At 41.6% G+C, this 18823-nt stretch overlaps 1 protein-coding gene across 1 annotated transcript in view; it reads right to left on the bottom strand.

Annotated features, from left to right (window-relative positions):
* cd276 (CD276 molecule) overlaps positions 1-18823 on the bottom strand; it is a 71990-nt gene that overhangs the window by 48251 nt on the left and 4916 nt on the right. The window contains exons 2-4 of the mRNA XM_082536236.1: positions 18523-18618; positions 6459-6809; positions 4691-4987 (exon numbers count right to left, since the gene is read on the bottom strand). Of these exons, the coding sequence (XP_082392362.1) occupies positions 4691-4987; positions 6459-6809; positions 18523-18568 (694 nt within the window). The 5' untranslated portion in view covers positions 18569-18618. The remainder of the gene's footprint in view (positions 1-4690; positions 4988-6458; positions 6810-18522; positions 18619-18823) is intronic.

Genomic DNA, 18823 nt, shown 5'->3' with positions numbered 1-18823 from the left:
GCTTTTACTTCAATTTGAGATACATTAATGTTTCAAACTGCTGCACAATTTTTTCTTCAGGGATTCTAGGAGAAAATAAATAACGTATATGACAACATTCTGAGAAAACAGTCATTGAAAGTCTTAGAAACAGCAGAGAGCTGGGTGTTTTATGGGTTGAATGAGTCTGGCAGGTGGCTATTTAGATGGCAATATGATGCCAGGATTAAGCTTTGAAAACGTAATGACACAGACTGAAAAAAGTTGTAAGAAGCAAGCTGGCACACATCTAATGATGTAAAATAATACTTCTAAGTGGAATGAATACAGAATATTTTCACAAACCCCACTTACCATTAGCACCTGTGTTAGAATCCGTCTGCCTGACAAAGGTCAATGTTTGTATAGCAATTAAAAATACTTTTTAACCTTGATTTATCCAGCGAAGGTTGAATATGTATGCATTTGTTTCACAATTATACAGTAACAAACAATCTCCTTGGGGATACACTGCAGGCAAAAGTTTGTGGGTTGCCCAGAAAAGACTCTCAGAAAGAAACTGTTAAGGTATAAACATTAATGTTCACCATCAGGCATGTATTTGCATAAGAGTCTTTCATAAAGCCAAATGAGTTGAGCAATCCTTTAGATATTATGAGCTGAAAGGGATTTAAGGGCGGTTAGTATTAGTTAGAGTTAGGGTTCATGCATGGTAAAAAATGTCATGTACTGCTTACGAGCAAGAAGATTGGTGATTGTTGCAAAGCAAGCAAAACACACACAAACAAAGCCAATCCCAACCATTTGTGCCATCAGCACATTGTCTCACACCAAGAAGATTCTGGGTTTCCACCCCTGTCAGGGCAGAGAAGTTAAAATGTTCGCTGTGCTTGTGTGGGTTTTCTCTTGAGCTCCGAAGGAACCACAGAGGAATCGAGTTTCTCCTACCATCAAAGACACACTAGGTCTTTCATCAAAGTGATCAAGTACCACCAAGCTGCTCCTAATATTAAGGATTATTTAAATACCAATAAAGAATTACCCTACACGGATCAGTATAAAATAACTTAAGAAACTGTAAACTGCCCTTTTACCTAGCTTCCTTAGCTAGGGTCTACAAAGAACTACACAATGCCTTTGAGCACTTGACAGAGGACATTCTAGAAAAAGTTTTTCTTTAATACTTTTGCTCCACAGCAAAACCTTTTTTAGGGTCACACCAACATTTTCACAATAATATAGTAGGGTGCTGGTTTTGAGGCAATTTTAGTTGAGCCGGTGAAGCTGCCTAATGATCATGGAAGTCTTAACATAAGGTGGTAATCACCTCAGAGGCTGCTCCATTCCTCTTTACACAAATAAGGGTACTTACTGAATTAAATCTGAAAAAGACCCAATCATGGCTAAAATATTAAGAGTTGGAAAATGTAAAAAAAAGAAAAGAAAAAAAAAATGATGAGGTTAAAAATAGTCATTTTCCCAATGATTGTTCAGGCAGTGTACAAAACAACAGTGCTAACCTTTAACTAACTCTGCTACCCAACGAAACCTTGAAAAATGTGTAAAGATAGTAAAATCCAGCAGGAAATTTTCCGTGCTGGGTGGGATGGCCTCACATTCCATCTGCAAGTCTATCTCCAGTGTGTCAGGTCATAAATGCCACAGCTCTGGGCTCAGCAAACATTGTTGTTTCCATCTTACTTTCTGTCATCTACTTCATACCCCTCCTAACTCTGCCTCCCTTGCTCCCTCTATCTCCCTACATCATCTCTCTATCTCCTTCCTTTCCTCACTCGATCTCCATCGGCACACTTTTCACTGTAAATGCTGTGCCAGCAGAGCAATGCCGGGGAAATGGTGCCTTTCACATTGAGAGAGCAAGCAGACGGAGTGGGGGTGGTGCTGGAGGGGGTGTTCAGTGACAGTCCTGAAACCCAGCCATCAGACAACACACTGCAGCAATCACACAGCTCCAGAAGATGGGATACACTGCTAAAGCTCTACATTCAGAAAAGGATCTGGAAATCAGAAAAAAACAATGATAGGAGACAAACTGCTGATCCCCAAAACATAATTGTTTTTGACAAGAACAAAGTGGTCAGAATAGGTTGCGAGTGTGAGACAGTGAACGGCCTCAAGAAAAGAGAAGGGGGAAGGGAGGGAGGTTCACAGGCACACTGTCCAGGCAAACAAATAGGCAATGGTTCATTTGAGGACAGAGGCTGCGCCTTTCCATCATTCAACTGTTCATTAATACCAACTATTCCTGTGGGTCTCCCCACACCTAATCTGTGCTTCACTCTGCAAATTTATCAATATCCCAGCAACACAAAAAACGTTCTCTACTCCAGGACCTCAGCTTAAAAGCTGACCAGCACTCTGCAGGGCATTGCTAAAACAGTCTCAGAGATGTCTGATGATATCTGCATATGCTGTGTGAATGCTTTGTTGGAAGTTAAGATGTTTATGGTGCAGAAGTTTAAATTGTACTAACAGGAAAAGAGGTATGAGTATGTGTTAAGGAACACTTTACACAGACTCTCAACATGTTGCTCATGCCAGACTACATAGTGCTTGGCTCAGTTTGGGTAAAGGGTTCATTTTCTCAAAATTAACCTTGTCAAACTTGTGTTCTGCCTGGGGGAGATTTGTATTACTATTGTAATTTTTCAATCAAAGACTGGGGAGAGTGTGAAATTTGAACATGCTTGTTCACACTTTACCTCTTCTCATCTCTCTCTCTCACGCTCTCTCTTTACTCTCTTATTTCTTACTCTTTTTTTCCCCCCACATTCATAGTCCATTTAGAATTTTAAGCAGATTTCACCCATTCTTATAATAGGATTCATCCCTGCCTGAGTGTGGTGTGCTGTTCCTAAGTGTATACAGCAAGCGCATTCGCAATATCAACTCAAGCTCGGCACACTCTGCTACTCCAGCAGAAGAGTTCTGCTAGGTCAGAATTAATTACACAAACTGTTAAGTACACACCAGCTGTTGTAAACAAATGCAAATACATTTTCATTTCAAACAAGCCCTCTTGTATCGTGACACACAAAATACTATAAATCTTCTGTGTGTTTACTTACAACTTGGGCCATCATCAAGCTGTGCTGCCGCTCCTACTGAGAAATTACTCTTATTCATGTGCACCCAGTTGCTGAAAATTGCAATCACCACTGCTTTAATTAAGGGTTCCCCTAGTTTATTTGTGGATTTGCTTCTTTTGTTGTCTCCGTTTGTTACAACAAGTTTCAACGCAGTCTTTAGCCAGACACATTTTTGGACTATTTTGGTTTTTGTTGTCTTCTTTGATTGGGTTTCTTGACACAGGTTTTCTTTGATGTTTAGTTTGGGGGAAAAAACCAAAACCGTAGAATGATATATAAGAATAGCTTTACCATCAGGGAACAAATCTGTAACGTTTAAATGTCTGGATTCCCATGTACAGGCTGTATTATTAATAAAAGCTATGCAAATAAATAAGAAAAATATTGTTGTGGTATTGACTTGCCTCTCCTAGAAAAAACAAAAAGACCAACTGCATGACCTTTTAAATCACTAGCCCAGAAGGCTTCATCAACATTTTTCAAAATGGAAGACTTTTGTTTGTAGAGAGGAAACAGAGGAGTGAAAGAAAATAACACTATTATATCTATCTCAGCAAAACCAGAAATAGTCCATCAATCCAGCAAATGGAGAAGGGTAATAGCCACCACAGACTATTTTAACAATTACTTTACTTCCCTTCAGTCGTATTTCATTCACACCGTGTTTTTAATACCTTTCTACTCCCCCAATGGTACTTCTGACTGGTTATCTGTGCTGTTTTAAAAGAGGCCAACCAAATTGTTAGAAAGGCCACCTTCCCTCAGCCATCCAGTCCTGCCAATCGGCCATCCTGTTTCCAGACAGCACAGTCATTTCCCAGCCCAGTGGAGCAGCACTCCCTGACCTCTGCCTCGACCTCCGCCTCAACAACCCAAGCTCCAGCACCAGCTTCAGCCCAGAGAGCAGGCTCGGGCCACCTCTACTTATTTATGAGCCATTTCACACAGTGCTGCTCCCATTAGAGACCCAGCCTTGGCCCACCTTACACGGTACTCTCCTTGCACTTAACACATAGAATACACCAGCAGCGCAGGGGGGACATGGATGGTAGGTGGTGGAGGGTGGGTGTAGGAGACTATTAGACCTGTCATACAGGTACTGTCACACATATTGCTAAAGATTACATAAAACAATGAAAGAGAGGACAGCACATCATCCTGATCCCTGGTTAGCAAATGCTTCCTGCAGACAGCTGCTGGGAGGCCAATTGCTTCTTACTGCACATTCTTTCATTATCTGCTGAATAGCTATTTGACTATGCTTAGGGAAATAATAACTCACTGATCTAATTTAACAATGCACAAGAACTGATAGGTTATGCTTATTGGACCATAATTGGACATTTCATTATTTCTCATTCATTTCTTTATATCATTACTGTGACTTAGAAAGGGAGAAAAAAGTTAAGCATCCACAGCAGAAAATTCAACTCATTGATTGATTAACAAAAGCGTACAAGACTTTAATAAGAAATGCTACATATTTATGAATGAACAAAAAAAAATGCAGTGTAAGCTGGTTACGTTAAATAACGTTGGAAACCAATGAGAATTTGCTTGTTCGCTCCCCACATGAATGAGAAAACTTTTATAAATCCCACCTGTGACTGTAACGGAGATGTAGCCCTCCTCTCCAAGTATTGGGTTGATCAGTCGGCAGCTGTAGGTACTGTTGGGCTCCAGCACCACTGTTAATACACTGGTCACGGTAAACAGCCCTTCTCCATTGGCCACAACTGAAGTGGTGATATTCTCTGTCAGGTTGCGCCCGCCCGCGTCCTGCCATATGACATCACCCTCAGGATAACCACCATAGGAAACACAAGTCAGGGCAACCTCATCACCTGGCCGCAGGTTGGATTGAGGCTCTAAAGTCACCACGGGCTTGGAATAGGGTGCTGGGGAAAAAAATGTGCACACAAAGAAAGATAAGATATGGGTTAGGACTGAAGGAGGGAGTGAAGAAAAAAAGAGGACTAGGATGAGTAAAGACAGGTGAGAATAGGGATAAGAGAGCAGCAGAGCCATACTGAATTCACTGGTTTTAGATTCTCTGCAGTGAGTGTCACCCTGGGAACTGTTTGACATGATTCCCATTAAATTCTTAATTATATTTAGGGAGCTTAGCATAACACAGTGCTTAAGATCCCACAGACAGCATCTGCGGCACATCCTGATGCTGCATCTCTACACTCTAACGCCACTCTCTCTGGAGACCCAAAGCACTGAGCCACTCCCAGAAAGAAAAATATAGTGCAAGCGAGTGAGGAGGAGGCCTGGGAGAAAACTGCCATGCTGAGAGATTTGGGACGACTCAGCCTATGGCACAGAAAAGAGTGCAGAGGGGTGGAGGTGAGGGGTGAGTCGTCAGCCTCGGCTAGAATCACGCTTTTCCAATCCCTTGAGCTGAAGCATGAGTACAGAGGTGGCGAAGAAAGAGGCTGCTGTATTCCCAGAACCAATCATTGCACAACAAACAATGGGGTGGAGCTGAGGGCGAGATGAAATAAGTTTGTGCTGCTTTTTGAAAAGTGGACTCTCAATACGAAGACGGCTATAGTGTGGCACACACTAACTTCCTCAGCTGTCCATTTGACTGACAGATTTCCGTTGAGAGTTCCATTCATTTTCTTTCAGCGCAGCTGAAGGAAATCTGCAGTGTTACTTTAAATGCTGGCTAAAAATAGAATACCTATCATTCTAATGCATAAAATGAAACCAATTTGTCACCGTTGGAGGCAGTGCTGTCCCTTTCCCCGGCAGAGGGGAAAAAAAGAATACATATGAAACATATTCATTAGCACTGCCTGATGCATAAAACAGAAACAAACTCATAACAGATACAGAAATGTGAGAAGGGATGAAAGGCACAAAGTACCACTACAAATAAAAAGAAGAATCCCTGCTGTCAAAGTGGGATGTGTGGTTACCCAGAAGAGAAGATGTTAGCGATGGCTGATTGACCATAACAACGGCTAATAATCAATGTCATCAGATAATGATGACAGAATCAATGTTTGACCAAAATCAATGCTTAATAGCCCAGAGGAAACTATTTACATCTTGAGAAAGGAATTTATCCCAAAGAAGTTAATTGTACGAAAGTTAAATTGATTATATTTAACTGGTGCATATATGCTCATTATGTAGTTGTTGTTAGCGATACTAGATCAAGGTGAATTCATAAAAATGTGCAACTCTATTTCTTTAGCCTAATTCAAGAATCAGAATGAGAATACTTCATTAATCCCTACGGAAATTATGATTCCATTACACCACGAACGTAGAATATAGCATTTATCGATCTTGAAAAACACTTTTCACACTTTGTGCATTTTAATGTGTCACAGACATCACAGCTTGACTTACCAGCCACCTGCAGCAGCAAAGCAGCGCTGCCAAAGTCCTGCACCCTCACAAAGCAGGTATAGCTGCCTTCATCAGCCACCACCACCCTGCTTAGTAGGAGTGAAGCATTGCCCAGGCCCAGCTGGTTGGGAAACAGTCTGGTACGGTTGGCGAATCTCTCTGCCTGGTCTGCCAGCTGGTCGTGTCCCTCCAAGTACCTATGCACACTGCGTTGTGTGTCTGTCAACTGCCAGAAGACACTCAGATCGGACAGGTTGAAGGGGTTGGTGTGGTTAAAGGAGCAGCTGAGTACCACATCACTGGAGTGCAACGCCACAACTGGCTGCTCTGGGACATTCAGTTCCAATACAGCTATAAGAAAGAACAAGCATTACATGAGTATAAATAAAAAGAAAACACTGGGAAAAATACCAGTACTGTAAAGAAATGTTGTATTCTGTCAGCAACAGAAAAAAAATTAATTTATTAAATATACTTTTGGACATTTTTCCAGCAGACATCTGTAGTCAGAAGCCTTTACTATGCCAATCATGCATGCCAAGCATTATCTCTTTGCCCCTTGGCTAGCCTAAAATAAACAATAAATAGTATTATTAAAGACTATTTGGCTCATGTGTAGTATAAACATAAAGTATTCACTGAATCACAGTATTAATTCAGTGTTCAAATGTGAAAGACTGACACCTACTCAAATGTGAATGTCTTTGAAAATGAAATCAATGCTGCATTTTGAAATGGATGCTGTGACTGAAACATCCACTTTGGGCAGCACAGTAGCATAGAAAAGGCGAGACGAGATGAAGGCGAGAGGGGGATGAAGAGTGGAGATCTGGAGGTAAGCATTAGGACTTTGTTTGTGTTCCTATAGGCCTTGCCTCCTGGCGATGGCTCAGTGTGCTGAAACTCAGCAACGGAAGCAACAACATCAGTATAGCTTTAGGTTAAATGTTAGTTAAATCTAAAGAGACTTTGGTGGTGATAGCGGTGGAACATAAATGCAGAAACGTGTGTTTTTGGAGAGTAAAAAGTGACTGTGCTTCGTACTCAGAGGCTGTGCATCTGTATGTATGCATTTTGTCTGTCTAGACTAGGCCAAGCACAAAGACACAGCATAATCATTGTGGATTAGTAGCCATTGCAGGCAGTCTAAAGTACATCCATGGTATTCTCAAGAGTCAGCATTCTCCATTGATCCCTGTCTGCTGTTATACAACTCTGAGACACTCATCAGCATCACAGGAGAGAAAAAAAGCCAGTCGGCCCCTGGAGCAATACACTCTATGCTCAGGCTCTCTAATTGTTATAATCACAGCGTCATTTTAGCCTCAGCACCCCTTTTTGAGCTCTGTCTATCTCACAGCCAATGTCAATGTTGAATCACTTTGCTATGAAGGATATTTGACTGCTGCAGAGGTGCAGTAATTACTTTGCCTATTAACAACAAACAAGTCTTTCATCTGAGAGGGTTCATATATGGATGGATATTGCCAAGTCAAGGCAGACCTATTTTCAATCACATTCAGCCAATCCCAGCAAGGTGGCCTCCACATTACACCCCCCAATACCCTGCTCCTCTGCAGGAACAGTGCCACCTACTGGATTACCTCTCAACTGCAGATGAGGACAGGAAAAAAGCGTCGATTTATGCTAGTAGAATCTCTTGTATGCAGAATACAACTGCATATAAATGGCTAAAACTGAAAACACAATGAGGTTTCTGTGTTTTTACCCAAGTAAAAAAGTTACAGTGAAGGACACGCTGCATAAAGCAAAAACAGTAACATAAAAGCAAAAGCACAAAACTGTTTCTCTTACAGAAGACCATCATATCTGTGTCATAGGTTAATGAGTTGGTATTACCTCAGAGTGTCTGCACCAACAAAGTGCCAGTCACAACAATTCTCTTATCCTCAAGGTGAAAATGGCAGGAGGCTTTTTTTCTGTGATTACAAAAGCTCTACTGTTGTTGTGGGTGTTTTCTATCTCCCTATACTGTGCACACATTCACTCAGCATGGCTACACAATACAGAAGGGTTATCACACCAAAGCGTGGCAGAAGCAGGTGGCATTCTGTCACCACCAATGGGGATAACTGAGCAAATTTCTAGAGTTTGTATTGGCACTGTCTTAGAAGACAGTCCAACCTTTGTGGCAACGAACAGGTTGATGGTATTTTTTGTATAAGTAGAGGGTCAGTGACGGCCTCTACGAGACATGCATGTTGAGGGAGGAGGAGAGAGAGCAATTAAATCACTCCCCGAGCAGCCTGGGATGACTCACACCACTGAGTTCGTACACGAAGGGGGAAGGGAAGAGGGGAATAAGAAAGAGAGGCTGGTGTTGAGCTCACACTTAAAGATAATATCTGGAAACAAGCCAAGGAAGAGGCTGTGGTGGAGCCTCACACACTAATCCCTCAACCCGGACCAGAGCCATGTCAGAGAAGAGAGAGAGATAGAAACTCCCCTCTCTCATTCTACATCTCCACCTCTTCCCACCTCTTTCATTCACTGCTTCTTTAAGCAGTGACCTACCACTCACTCCAAGGCCCTGTGAGGACACAGCTCTACACAGGGACCTTGTGTAGAGACACCGACTTGGGTTTGGAAAGAGAACACAAGTGGGGAATTTTGCATTGCATCAAGGGGAGGGGATTGGACAGGAGAGGAGGGCAAGCTAGGCCGGCTGACGTCATGGAAAACGCACATCTGATGTCCTATTCGTCAGAGGTGAAGCACCACAAGCCAAAGCGAATGAGCACACGCGGTTTTTGATCTGCTGCTGCTTACAACCGAAATCATTTATACGTTTAAGTGCAAACAGCAGAAATCTACATATATTTAAATACGGAAAAAAGAGATATCGGATTGCCCTCTAAAAAAATCATTTGAAATATAATGGTAGCAATGCATGTAAAACATATACAAAAGCACAAAATTGTTGTTTTGTTATGGGGGGTTTTATTCACCTGTGCCTACATAATCTTTGGTTTATAAAGCTGTATGCACTAAATGAAATCAACTCATATAGCATAAAGACAACATCCCCAAGAGAATGCAACTTTACACTAGCATGCTGTACCTTTTTGGAACACTGCTGCACAACAAACATCATCTTCTGTACAACAGTTGACTTTTTGATATATTTCCACAGAGGTCTGCTACCGACACGGAAAAAAAAAAAACCACGCTTACTGAGCAGAGACAAGCATAAGCAGGAGAAGATAAAGAGTGCAGTGCTTGTGGTCTTCCATGAGGAAGCTGCCCTGCACATTGTCTCCAGGCTATTCATGTCTTCTCAGAGGGTAAGTGAGGATCTCACCTCTCCCTTCTCTCTCTCGATAAAGAGATGCTCAGAAGCCATAGAGGGCAGGCTGGGAGATGTCAGGCTGTGGGGATTTACACACTGCACTTTGTGTTTATGGGTCTCAGCTCTGTTTGAGTGCCTGCGAGACAGAGACGGGCACTTTCACAGCCGACATGAAATAAACTCATTACAGCCTTTGCGAGCACTGGCAACGGGCCCCGCTTAGCAGCAAGGCACAGGGCTGGCTAGAAAAGGCTGCAAGTGATCTTAACACTGCTCTCCACTCTACTTTCAAGACTACCCACTACCTTGTCACTATCAACACCTCCTTCCATCCTGCTTTCCTGAGACATGAAAGTTATGGGTGCTACTGGGGTTTCTTCTACCCAGAGTTTTTCATATAGTGAACAGCATGCTCACTAGGCACATGAGATGAGCTTGGAGGCTGACTGTGAGACTGAGAGACAGTGTGATATGCAAGAAGACAGCAAAGGTGAATCTGAACTGTTATACTGGGGCTGCTCACAGGGTAAAGCACAAGTCTGTTGGTAAATAAAACCCACAGATGCCTCGCATCAAACTGACAGATACCGACAGGTGAGTGTGCATGTGTTCACCCACATGCATTTACAGATGCAGTATGTGTTCGCGTTGGATTACCGAGCTGTGACTGTAGGCCTTCAACAGTCAATCTAGTTATTACGATAGGCTTTCATTTCGACAAGTCTGATGTGCACACCTCAATTACTGTGTTATGTGCTGGATTTACAGTTAAACAAAATCAGTCGCTGAGTTTGTGTAATTTTCAACAAATTATTTTTAACCTTGATGTACTTACGTACTTCTGTATATGTAACTGTACAAACAACATCTGGATTAAATGATTAACGTTAGAAATAACCAGATATATGAAGATTAAATAAGAAGAAACAAGAAAGAGCCTCTTAACCAAGTATACTTAAACGGTGGAATGAGTAACTAGTATTGGAAAGCCATGTTTCCAGGGCACTGATATAGTAATAGAGTCTGCTGTGACATTAGTGAAACCAGAAAATACTCCTTACTCCTTGTATAGAGTGAATAAAAAAAACTGACTATGTACAATTTATACTACCAGCTTTAAATATCATGAAAGAAGGGAAAGTATAGTGCCATTGAGCTTGAGTTAGCTTTATACTTGTGGCAGCTTTGTACTCTGGCAAGCTGTCCAGCCCAAACAGCAGACAAAAAAGTTGTATTAGAGACAATTTGCAATATTTAAAGTAAAACGCTCAAAACCAAATATATTAAAAAAACAAAAAACAAAACAAAACTGGAAAGATGTCCTGTCATCACTTTCCTCCTGTCACTCACTCACATGCTTCACATGCGTCATGCAATTTACTCATTTCAACATCAACTTTTTTTTATCCCACAGCTCCAAAAGTGAGTCAACAAAGGGATAAAATGTACAAGCACATTCAGCTGCAAACAAGACCATGCACATACACTATTACAGCAAGAGAGAAAAGGATAAGACAGACTTCCAAATGAGCTTGGACATGTGTGTGGGACAAGGACAGTTTAAAAAGGTGCAAAAATGAGAAGAATATCCTGTTGCAGACAAGCATGCACCAATACAGAATACAACCAGGGAGAAGGAAGAAGAGGCAAGTTAGGTAGTGGTTACTGGTCTAAAGCGAAGCATCCATTAGTTTTCTGCTGCTAGATCATAGTACTGCAGAATTAAGATAAAAACCAAGCCTTTTCCAACAAACAGAGGTAAACAAAAATTTAAGTAGAGCAAGAGTGCAAGGGACAAGCTACTACCATATGTTCTTTCTGGAACATACTGAAGTACAGATGAAGACCTGGACAATAACACTCTTATCTTGCATTGTTGTTGATTGTTATTACCTGCTGTGAATCACTTCACAACTGTAATCTAACTGACATGAAATCTCTTTACAACTAGATTTCAAATCTACAAATGGAAGAATTTTTGATAATTAAATAAACTAATATATTAGTGAAAACTTGAGAAAAGTTTCCAATAGCAACAATACACTATGTCTCAAAGGCTGCATTCACTCTTTTGATCAGCTTTAAGTATTCTTTGGGGTGTTTTAGCTTTTATTATGAGCAGAAAGCTTAGAAAGAAAACAGAGGAAAGACACAGAAAATGGCTCTTGGCAGATTCAAACCCAGGCATCTGCAACAGCCTTACGGCATATGAGCCACCTGCTCAGCCTCCACGCCACCTAGCTTTAATCTCTAGCCTTCTCAGAGTCATCATGTTCCAGTGGTCCTAAGTAGGGATGGGTATCGTTTAGGTTTTATCCGATACCGGTGCCAAACCGGTACCGGTGCTTAAACGGTGCTCAAACCGGTGCTTAAAGAATGGAGAACACAAAATTGGTCCAAAAACCTCTCATGTTCAGCTGTTTTTTTTGTAAAAAGATAACAATGTTAGCCTTTTCTGCAGCTAGAGGGCATATATGGTATCACTCTTGTCTGGAAGCAGTGCTTAAACAATGGAAAAAACACCAACTTTGTCTAAAAACCTCTCATGTTTAGCTGTTTTCCACTTTTTCTTTGGTCATTTTAGCCTTTTTGGCCAGGGTGAAGGGAGTATCTGCCATCAAACAAGAAGACAGCCGCATGTAACTACGACAGTGTTTGCTAGTTCACCTTGCATGCATAATGTAATAACGTGGTTAACCTACTCAACGTAAATTACACACGAACAACATTAAGCTACTCACGCAGAGAAGAACGGCTGCTGCTGCCTTCATCATCCGTCATCATTTCTGCTACACTGGCAGGGCTAGGGGCCAGGACTCTCCTCTTCGGGTTTTTGGGGGATGTTGCTAACTCCGGGTCCGATAACAGGCAACCCACCTGCAGTAGATGTGCTCGGTGTGAGGTCTCGCAGCAAGCTATCAAATACGGCGCATTTTTCGGCTTTTAAAAAAAACGCTATGCGTCGCCAGGTGTTTCATCGGATTTGAGGTGTTACTTCCTTTGACAGTATCACAGTATCAGCTTAAAGCACTTGTTGCAGGCTGCTGAGTTTGCATATTTTGCTATGAAGTACAGCCTGACTTTTGACTGCTTCGCCTTGGGCATTTTTAATCTGTAGCTCTGCTCTAAAAGAACGTACGTACCTGGGCCCGCCTACTATCCTCGGAAACGTAAAATGATTGGCTAGAATTCAAAGTGTATGACATCTCAGGAAAATAAAGCACCGAAATAAAGCACCGAAATGTGCGCTGCTTTTCGGTCTGGTTACTACCGTTTATGTCAGAACGATACCGGTACCCATCCCTAGTCATGAGTTTAATCAAACTGTTGATCGTTGCAAAATCTGATCCCTTCTGGAAAAAAAATGCTTGGAAAAACAAACTGTGCTGATGCCAAAAAGGGTCAGTTCTGCATGGATGTTACTACAAGATTTAAAAAATAAAAAGATGGTTATGCCATTCCTGCTGTCTTTCAAAGAGCTGAAAGGTTTTGCACAAACAGTATTGTGCAGTAGGAGTAACAAGTGCTGTACAAATGTGTATATTGCAGTAGATCACTACTATGCTTTGTTGGAAAAGGGAAAGGCTACATAAAGTGTTAGTATTGATGAAATGTATCAGTGTTATCTCTATGAATGCAATTTTAAACAAAATCCAGGTCCATAAACACAATCCTACTGACATATACACATATAGAGACAGAGACACAACTTCATGCAGAAACAGACACCCAAAGGCCAGACAGCACATTGATATTCCACACCTGTATGACTGCTGACAGCTCCACAGCATCACACTGTCAGAGGATTTGGACATGAGGTACCCTGACACTACAATGGAGACACTGTTACAAAGTTGCTCTGGAGCAGAGAGGTTCCATCAGCCACAGACACAAACACACACATGTATACACAGTGCTACATCACTACCCGGGCCCCTTCCAATGTCCTTGACACACACACACACACACACACACACACACACACACACACACACACACACACACACACACACACACACACACACACACGTCATTATTCAAATCAGGAGTTTCTGCAGTAATCTACAAAGATACCTCCAGTCTTTATCATCAATGTCCACTACAAAAAAATATATTTTTAACACTCAGTTCAATAATCATTTTTTAGCACTACAAAAAAGTGTCTTTGCTCCAATTAGAGTTAATTTCATTCCATTCTGTCCCACTTCATAAAGCTAATAATGGCATCAATTCACTAACAGGGAATGGAGCTATTTGCACAATGAGTGTTTAACACAGTAAGTGCATGTTTAAAAGGTACAGCCCTGCTGAAACATGATACAACAAGTGCTAATATGATTTAATACATAAGGAACATCAAGCACAAGCACTGGAGGGGAAATTGCTGGGGCAATATTGACACAGCAAAGCAAACCGGTACGTAAGGTGCAATACTAACAGACTGCACCGACAGTGGGTTTTGGTTGGGCAGGGAGAGACGCAGGAGAAAAATGCTTTTACAATAGTGCCCCCCTCTGTTGATGAATGTAACTGTAGCTCAGCACATTTCTATTCTACACATTACGCTCTACCTGAACATCAAAGGATTTTGCTCAAAGGATCTGCAAGCCCTTTCATACCGATTACTCTTATGATATTACCAATCCCTGTATAAGTCTGAGGGGAACACTAGCTTTTGATTTCATGGTGTCAGAGCAGATGTGCATGTCCATAACACTCCTATTTGAAAAAAAAAATGCATTTGGAAAACATTAACTGAGTGATGGGAGCATGTGCATAGTAAGTATGATATGGATAGGAATCACTGAGGACCGAGAGCTTATTCTCAAAAAATATCATAAATCACAACAGGAATTATCATTGCTCTATTTTCCTTTTTCTCATTCATCTCTTACTTGTTCTCTACCTGTGTTTTTTCTGCCTTTGTTTCTTCATAGAAGTATGTCATCTCATATCCCGTCAATAACTCGTTAACGGATTTCGGCAGTCAGATGGTGTTGGCTAAAGAACAGTGGGCAGATAAAGGCAAGCCTCTGGCTTACAAGCTGGAGGGACAGAGAGCCTTTGATGAACAGGAGACAGAAAAACTAGTGAAGAGATGGTGTACATGAGAGCGCCTGAAGGTAGCAGTAGGGTCATGGGGTCAGATATTAGTAAAGTGAACATGATTTCTAATATTTAAAGCCTAACAAAAATAAGTGCTGCAGTTTGTTTCCAATTACAAAAGGTGAAAAACGAATTCATTTACTTGTTAATGCTCCACTAGGTCACAAATTGTTAGTAAGAACTGTTATTTGATGATGAATCTAGAGCTGATAATTTCTCATACTCTTCAAATGTTTTAGTAACGCCAACAGTGGCTGAAGAAGCTGAAAATTAATCCAAAGTAGGGGAAGGCTATAATTTCAAATATTTGTCACTACGAGGTATCTGAAAGGGATTCAAATGTCACGCAGTTAGGCAAGAAACTGAAACTCAAAATTGGCTCCTACGACAAAATAATTGCAATGAGACCTCAAAATGTACTATGAAGTAGATTTTGCTGTAGTAATGTGCAACATCTACCAAAGAAGGGGTACTGAAGAAGTTTCTTGTACATATCTCACAATTGTGGTTGGGTTTTTTCAGACCAAAAAATGTAACTAAACAATGCAGATCACGCATGCAAATTCAGTTTGATAGGTGTTTGTTGTTGGAGTTGAACATGAAACAACCCGACACATCACGACAAAAGACAGAGGCAGAGTTTTATCCCCACAGCACCTGACGTCACCACCGCCGTGTGTCAGACGCAACACCAGGCAAGCAGGGGTCTCCCTCTGTCAGCTGCTGGGATGCTTTCGCAGCAAGCCAGTAGTAGCTGTGACACTTCCCAAGCACAGATCAGCACCCGTTCAACACATTCATCAAAGCCTACTAGACACACAGCAGGCCCACATATGGCTTCAGGCCTCTCTTCCCCTCCAGAACTGCAATCTCGGCATATTACCTGTATCAATTTTTTAACGATCCACAAGCCAGCATTTTTAAGACTTGTTGAAATAATCATGAGGTGCTTGTTGGGTAATGCACTCTATTTCAATAAGTGCACTGTAAGAAAAGAAGAGCTGGGAAACAGTGAGACAGAGGCAAGCCAACAGAGACTCGTCATTATGTATGCACTGCAGCGAAACCAATCTTTGTTGAGCCTGTCCTCGATTGTTTTTAAAAGGATACTTTACTGGACACAATCAAATTAGCAAAAACATCACTGATACAGGGTAATAACCCTAAATTGAATTTGTGCACAGGCTAAAGTGTCCCCTCTCTGCAGAATCAATTGCTGTGAAGAGAAAAGGAGGGAAGGAAGAGGGTATTCATAGTTAGCAGACCTTTAAAAAGTACACTAGAGATGAAGGCATGAGCGGGCTATTTTCACGCTCTGGGGCCCTGCCATAATCTGTGCCTGGCGACTACTTTACTAGATGCAATCTATCCAATTATGCTAGTTAATTTGAATTACCTTACAGTTGCCATCACTGAGAGTAAAAATCGTGTCTGGTTTTCAATTCTACATTTGCATGGATGCGATTCTCTTTCATTGTTTGGTTTCTAAGAGCTGCCCACAGCGAGCTCTGGCAGCCTAGTGACTGTGCTAACTGAACACAGAGTATGACAACAACAAGCAATTAGCTAGACAGCCCCCTGTTAGCTCTGCAACAGGCTGACACTGCTGTGTGCTGCAAGCCAAGACTGTTACTGTACTCAGCTAACTGTTGTGGCTCAGGCATTACTGTACACAGATCTGCAATTTATTTTGCATTTTGCAGACACCTGTAACCACAATACGTTATAATGAGTGTGTTAAAAAAAATTAAGTAACACTTAAGGTCAGGGGTCAAAGCCAATTCTGAGCAGGGTGGCAATCTTTTCTCTCTCCTGCTTCCTAAATAGAGAAAAACAACATCCACCTACAGACAAGGCTCATCCTAGCTCTGGAGGCAACAGCTGTGCAGTGCTGTATGAGTAACATCAGGGAGAGATTTTACTGAGAATAATCCATCATCTGACTCCTGAGTCAGGATACAGCTGGGAGCTACAGAGACAAAGTTACTATGCTGGGATGACAGTGCTGTCATATGCCTTATTTCTTTTTCTTTTTTTTTTACCCCAAAACATACCATTCTCACAAAGTGTTTTGGCAAAGCCCACAAAGTAAAATCACGTCTGCTGATATGGGAACTTGCAGGAATTATCAAGAAATGACATGGTTGAGTACAACAAAGATTACAGCAAGTAATCCCAGCGAGGGAGTTAGAGACCTCGGAGACCCTGGATCATATCAGCACAGCCGTCCACACATATAAATAGATGCTCAGTTAAATGCACAAGTCTGTAGGTTTCTGTGTGTGCCAGCAGAAGCTCTCTAAAGCTACAGGAAGTGGTGATAATAATAGTTTAAATAATGTCCACAAAATATGAGACTTTTGTAATATGATACGGTGTTACATAGGCAGACTGTAGTATCAAACTAGACTCCAACTAATTCACTTAGTGCTCCAGTTAGCAGAAAGTGAATCATTGTGTGAGCTACAATATAGCCCATTACCCGTGAGTTAAAGAGCTCCATCAGTCCCTGACACCTCCTCCTCTTCCCTCCCACTGAGGGAAACGAGTTAGGCAGTGGATGCTATACAGCCAGTAATGAGCAGGCCGCAGGCCCATTTGTGCTGGGAGAGAATGGGTCCCTAATGAACCACTGAAGACACTTAGGTCCACCGAGTCAAAATTGTAATGTGCCACTGATGGCCGATAGGAGGTTGTGTCAGCTCAACCGGAGAGCAGAAAAGGCAAAAAAAGCTCTTTAAATGATGGCATTTTGGACGATAAAAGTTCTTTGTGAACTTTGAGGATTTGCGAACTGATTTTGTCCTTCTTCTTCAGGCTATATATTAATATAGAAGAATGGTACTCAATATGAGATTTAAATTTACATGGCATCAGCCACACACCAACTGAGAAAGGGCTGATGTTGAAATATATGCACTGTTGATACTTCTTTCGGCATATGCCATTCCCTTCTTTTATTTACTGTCATGAGATGCCATCACGTCAGCCCAGGCTATTTGTTTCTTTTTTATGATGACAAGTTTTCTTTGAGCGTCATTTCTACTGAAGTGAAACTTTTGAGTATGCGAGTCATGCATCCTCAGTTGCAACATCAACCACCAGCACCCTGCTTCCCGGTGTTATAAATATAATACGATGACTTCCTCATCACCCTTCTTGAGTCAAGGCAGGAAAACTCAACTTCTAGCATTTTTCACAGCGCACCTTACCTATGCCCAGAGCTCTCGCCACTCCTCACATGCTTGGAAAAGGTCAAAGCTGTTCTCTTTTACAAGCTGAATTATAAAGAAAATACAAAACACCCTCATATGATGAAGTTGTAACCCTTTAAAACTAAACTCAAAAGAATTACTTTGAAAAATATCCCTTTTCTCCTTTAGCCAGACATCTGTTTAAATAGGAATTTGCTCTCTGACAACTCATTTCAGTTGATGTGGGTTTAAACAGGGACAGTTTATAACTTTTAAACTATTGGCACATTATTTTTTGGGAGTAGCCTCATTTGAACGGTTGTTTTTTCCCAGTGAAGCTTTTGAAGGCAAAAGACTAATAGGCCCTGCAGGGTGTATTGTTTAACAAGCGATGACATTTCCCACCGCAGCCACTCAAATCTAATAGCAGGGCAGAGGGAGCAGCAACACCCACCCATCGCTTGGACAGCCAGCACTGCGGACAGCAGGAGGGACAGCATGGTCTTTCAGGATGGATTCAAAGTGCAGGTCAACTTCTTCAGACACAGCGCTGCGGAGGAAAAAACACAGACATATGAGGAGCCCCGAGATTTTTATAACAAGGACACAATAGTATAGCAACATAAGGTGATGAGCTGATTGGAGGATTACTGAAACCAGACGGGTTGCCTTATACTAATGTGTCTTGGCGTTCTTTAACTTGTTCTCCCAAGTGGAGAGAATTTGAGATGAGAAGACAATATGTGCTATATGAA

This window comes from Aulonocara stuartgranti (assembly GCF_965226115.1).
Source record: "Aulonocara stuartgranti genome assembly, chromosome: 1".
In the NCBI taxonomy this organism is placed as follows: domain Eukaryota; kingdom Metazoa; phylum Chordata; class Actinopteri; order Cichliformes; family Cichlidae; genus Aulonocara; species Aulonocara stuartgranti.
Note: the sequence above shows the minus strand (reverse complement) of the source record. Positions and strands in the feature narration are given on the sequence as shown.